Source organism: Choloepus didactylus, chromosome 4 (genome assembly GCF_015220235.1).
Source record: "Choloepus didactylus isolate mChoDid1 chromosome 4, mChoDid1.pri, whole genome shotgun sequence".
Taxonomy (NCBI): domain Eukaryota; kingdom Metazoa; phylum Chordata; class Mammalia; order Pilosa; family Megalonychidae; genus Choloepus; species Choloepus didactylus.
The window spans coordinates 786,299-791,957 of record NC_051310.1 but is presented as its reverse complement, the minus strand read 5'-3'; the positions used below and the strand labels follow the sequence as shown (position 1 = coordinate 791,957).

Sequence of the window (5,659 nt, the reverse complement as noted above, 5' to 3'; positions counted from 1 at the left end):
CTGAAGTGGAGAGAAGGGAAATCACAGCAGGACCCCTGGTCTTCTGACTCTCCTTTGCCTTGTAAATGGTCCTTCCTGAGGAAGTATTCCTGCTTCTTCCTGTCACTGTGCAGATCATCTCCCTCTTGGACCGAGGTCCCTTTTGCTGGTCTCCTCTTGGCAGGCCGAGCACAGGTCCCCACAGTCTGTGGGCTCTGCTGGCTGAGCTTGGACAAGGCAGCCCCCAGCTGAACCTTGCTCTGTGGGCTGGTCCTGCCCATGGCAAACCTGAACTGTCTTGGGGAGAGAGACCATTGCATTGCTGGGAGGATCCTTCCAGCCACAGGACACTTCTGTGATTGTACTGGGTGCTCAGCCAAGTTTATTGACAAATTCCCATAGATAATGAGGCTTATAGGGCATATATGTTGGTACCTGCTGGGGCTCAGGATAATGTGAAATCAGAGTGGCAGGGACCTTCCTCATTGATCACTTTCATAAATCCAAATCATCCCTCAGTGAAGTAGTGTGTTCACTCAGGAAATACAGATATAGCTGAAGATTAAGGTTCAGCTAAATAAAATTTTTAAATTGTTTAAGTTTTTGTGTTTTTGAAATTCAATTGCATTACCTATCATGGGAAATATGTAACAGTTGTTCAGAAATTTAAAATATGCATTGGTTGACTTGCATTGGTTGAAGAATTAGGGGATTTTTTAAACTATAATGACTCAGTGGTTTTTCTTTCACAAAGTTAAGAACCATTTAAATTATTAACAGACTTCTCTTTACCTGTTTTATAATAACAGATGTTTGCATGCCATATTTTGTGCACTTGGATTGTAAGATAAATTGCTAGGTTTTCTCTGTCTATATTATTTTCCTAGTTCCATGTCCTGGCCATATTGTATGGAGACAACCAGCAGATTTCTTATTGGTCAATTGGGAACATTTTGGCCACTTGGGGCAGGCAGCTGGCTGCAATTATCTCACTTCACCATAACCCAGGCCAGCAGCACTGCACCAGGCTCCATATCTTTCTCTTCTGAATGTCCTGGGAGCTGTGGGCTGCATGGCCCAGAACTGGGACTGACCCTGCTGAGGTGCCACGAGCCAGGACTGAGCCCTCAGATGCTGACCCTCAACCCCATGGACTCCGGAGACCACCTCTGACATGGCCCTCAAGGACAGGTCAGTGTCTCTCCCAAGTTTATGGGCACACAGCATGTTGCTGACCCTAAAACCTGAGTGAGTACACAATCCCATCTTATCAAGGTCGATGCTTTCAGTGGAGAGGTTAGTTGAGAGCAGGCACCCTTGATAGGTTGTGATAGGATGGGCACTTTACCTCTGGGGTCTTCCTCCCAAACCCATAACCCAGTCCACTCACAAGGGGAATGTCAGACAAATCCCCTGGAGGGGCCCCCTACAGGGTCCCTGAGCAGTAGCTCTCACACAGCCAAGGTCATCAAACAAGGACAGCCTAAAAAACCTTGAGCAACAAGCAGAGCCCAAGGAGACGTGACCACTAAATGTCATGTGGTGTCCTGGACAGATGCTGAGACAGAAATGGGGAATTTGGGAAAACTGAGAAAATCTGAATGAGGACTTTGGTTAACAATAATGGATCAGTCTTGATTCTTTACCTGTGACACATGTCCCACCCTGATGCAGCAGGCTACCTGCAGGGGACAGGGTGTGGGGAGCCTAGAAGCACACAGAACCTCCTTTCCATATATCTGCAAATCTACAACTTTATAAGGAATTAACTGGAATTAAGGAGAGCCCTCCTTTTCTGCAGGATGGGCTTTCCACAGGCCCTTTTCTTCATCATCAAAGGAAGACTGTAGGATCCAGGGGTCTGGGAAGAAGCCCCAGCAGCTCCCCTGACAAGTTCTGTCCAAAGGGTGAGGGTCTTGCCCTAGGAGACAGGCCTGGGAGCCCTGCCCTTACCTCAGGTCCCTACCCAGGCCCATGGCTACTGTGCCTCAGGGCCCTGTTTACCTGCAGCCGGGGGTAATTGCTCCCTGAGGGCCAGTCCTGCTCCCAGCCCGTACCGTGTTGTCCACCCAGAGCAGACAGACTCCTTTAAAGGACAGCAGCAAACGAAGGAGGCACTGAATGGGAGGGAAGAGGGCTCTGAACCCCAAGGTTCTATCTCCCCCTTAATCAGGGTTAGGATATTGCTTATCTCTCATGAAAATGTGAGTTTCTCGTATTTAGAGAGTAAACTGCTGGCGGCACATCCCTTACATGGACAGGGAATATATAAAATACGAGTAACTGTCTCTGCATCCACCCCTTGAGTTGACTTTTCAACTATCTTCCCTAATTCTCTTTTCAGTGTTTCTGAATTGACAGTTCACTGTGGAAGACGTGCCCCTGCCTTGCCTTTGTTCCTGTCTGTCTTTATTTCAGTGTGAAATTCTGAGCAAGACTCCCCCAGCTCCTGGGCTCTGCTGCCCCCGGCCCCATACCTGTGGCTGATCGGTAAGAGGGCAAAACGGTGCCTGTGGCTGAGACTCTAGAGAAGGTCAAGGCCTTTAAAGCAAGCTGCTCTGGCTGCAGGAGCTGGAGGTGCTGACTCGGCTCCTGGGGTGTGGGGTGGGAGGTGCCGCGGTGAACGTGCGCATGCGCAGGCAGAGTGCGCCCTGGACCTTAGCGGTGGATGAGGTTTGCAGGGGTCAGAGGAGGGCTTGGTCATCTGTGCCTGCACGGCGAGGGTCCCGTGCGTAGGGGAGAAAGGTGTGTGGGGTGATCTCTGCATGGCCCCGGTGATGACCCTCAGATGTGAGCCCCTGGAGTGAGGAGCCCCCACTCCGTTCTCCTGAACCTTTAGCACCCCAGTTCTTCAGGGACACAGCTGGGGCTCTGGTCAGCAGCCTTTGCAGTCCTCGGCCAGAGTAAGGGTGGGGGGCAAACAGGGTGAGGCGGATGAGCAGGTCACAGTGGGCACTGTCTCAGAACCCCGAGCACACCTGTTCCCGAGCTCTGTCTTCTGGGTGTTCTCAGCCAGTTGCATATTTCTGCATATCCACAGCGTCTCTGTTCCTGGGACACTGGGGAGTCCAGCCCCCCAGGTAGGATGCACACGTTGACATCTCCTTGTTCTCAGGCAGTCCTTACCCATGAGAATCTCCAGGCGCAGCTGCTCAGACCCTCCCTCTCCCTTGAGTGCTGGGGCTTGGGGTGCAGGGGATCAGGGGAGGGCGGGAAATGTTCACTTTGGGGTCAATGGATCAGTGGCTCCTTGGTCCCAAGGTGTGCCGATCAAGGAAAACAGTCTCTTTGCCTAACCTGGGCCTGGTCCTGCCTGAGGGACCAGGGTCAGGGTTGGGATGATGGAGGAGTGGGTGAGGTCAGGGGTCTTGCAGCCCATGCAGCTGGGTGGGTGCATTGGCAGGAGGTCCTGGCAGCTCCCAAGCTGGGTCTGTGCCTTTCTTCTGTGCATCCCCAGCCCCTGGCACAGCCTGACCCTCACTGAAAGGACAAGCTTCCCACGTAGCCCAGGAGAATCCGGAGGCGGTTAGAGCCTGGAGTCGGGCTCCTGCCAGCAGCTGGTTCAGCTGCTCAGATGCAGCCCTGGGAGCCCCCAACCCAGCCCCCAGACTCTGGGCAGCAGCCTGGATTGGCAGGGCAGGGTTGGGTGGCTGTGGTTTTGACTGAGAGCCTGACAGTAGTTTATTTCACAGGAGTTCTTACAGTGCCCCCCACCTGCTCCAAGCCTGGGAGCACACCCCAATACTCGGATTGCTCTCGTGCCACGGACACGTCCCAGGCAGCACCTCGAGTTCTTAGTCCCCTCAAGGTGCATGAAATCCCCACCTGAGCTCACCAGTCCTGCCCACTTTGCCCCCTCTGCAGGTGAAAATTCCATCCTGTCTTTGAGGCAGTCTTCTCCCTGAAGCCTCACCCAATCCCCAGCTGAGATTTACTTGTTGGAAATAGAGGCCTGGAGCCCATGAGCCTGTCGGTGCAGGTTTTCTTCCATATCACACCCAAAAATGCACCCAGTTCACTGAGCTCCATGAACCATCTCCAGTCACTTTCATGTCTCTGTTTAATGTAGGAAATATTCACAATTAAGTGGAAAACAGGCCACACTTTTTATGTAAACTACTGAACTTTGCTGCCCCAGCCACCACCCAGAAGGAGAAGCTGTCCTGAAAGGGTGGTGCTGAGTGCCAGGAGGGGTTCTGGGGATTGGGTAGGAGGTCCACAGGGGAGAGTTAACCCTCAGATCACCTTCCTTAGTGCAGGAACCCACATTAACATCTTTGCCAAGTGCTTCCAGGGCAGAGGCTCCACCACACACATCCCTGAGAGTCTTAGCAGGACCTGAGGGCAGAGAGGACACATCACTCACCTGGTCCTTGTGTCTCCCTCTGCCAGGTGCTGGCCGCTTCCCAGGAACCCCTGGAGACCCTCCACACCCAATGGGAGCAATCAACCACACGGCCGTGGTGGAGTTTCTCCTGCAGGGCCTCTCAGAAAATCCCCAGCTGCAGGGTGTCTTCAGTGCTCTCTTCGTCCTCCTTTACCTGACTGCTCTTGCAGGGAATGGCCTCATCCTCATGGCCATCTGCCTGAACCCGGGGCTCCACACCCCAATGTACTTCTTTCTCAGCAACCTGGCCATCTTAGACATCATCTGCACATCTACGGTTCTCCCCAAGTTGCTGGAAATCCTGATGGGTCAGGGCAGCACCATCTCCTTTGGAGGCTGCATGACCCAGCTTTTCTTCCTGACATGGATCCTGGGGGCTGAGCTGCTGCTGCTCACGGTCATGGCTTATGACCGCTACGTGGCCATCTGCCGGCCCCTGCACTACCACACACTGATGAGCAGACCCCTCTGTGCCCTGCTGGCAGGCAGCGTGTGGGCGGTCAGTGGGGTCAACACCTCTGTGCACACTGGCCTGATGGCACGGCTAACATTCTGTGGCACTAATCAAATCTATCACTTCCTGTGTGAATTACCTACACTGCTCCTCCTTGCCTGTGGTCCAACAAATCTGAACAATATCATGATCATCATTGCAGATGTTTACTTTGGGGTGTTCAACTTCCTGCTCACCATGTTGTCCTATGCCTTCATCATCGCCAGCATCCTGCGCATCCGCTCGGCCAAGGGCAAGCGCAGGGCCTTCTCCACCTGCTCCTCCCACCTCCTGGTGGTCTGCCTGTACTACTCCACTGTCATCTACACCTACTTCCTCCCAGGGTCTGACTCCTCCACGGAAAATCGCAAAGTGGTCGCCATAATGTACACGGCAGTCAGCCCCACCCTGAACCCACTCATCTACACTCTGCGCAACAAGGATGTAAAAGTGGCCCTCAGGAGGGTGCTTCCCACATTCAGTAAATGAAAGAAAATGGTCAAGTGTAATTTTGAAATTAATATAGCTTCAAAAACCAGACTTTGGGTATCTAAAGGATGGAAGGTATTTCATGTGATAGATTTATAAACAGTGTCCTCTGCCAATGGGAACTGGACGAACTTTATGGGGAACTTTAAACTTTCCAAAGAACTAACTGTGGATACTCTCAGGCTTCAGGGGAGCAGGATATGAAGGGGAAACATGGGAGAGCCAGTGTCCAGGGGGAACAGCAGGAGACACAGGAAGGCACATCCTCTGCATCCTAACTCCAGGACCTCCTGACGTTTTCACCGATTCAT

General features: G+C 52.6%; 1 protein-coding gene across 1 annotated transcript; it reads left to right on the top strand.

Moving 5' to 3' along the window:
• The first annotated feature begins 4,415 nt into the window (after positions 1–4,415).
• LOC119533110 (olfactory receptor 13A1-like) lies at positions 4,416–5,348 on the top strand. The gene has a single exon (XM_037835217.1). The coding sequence runs from the start codon at positions 4,416–4,418 to the stop codon at positions 5,346–5,348; it is 933 nt and encodes a 310-aa protein (XP_037691145.1).
• The last annotated feature ends 311 nt before the right edge of the window (positions 5,349–5,659 follow it).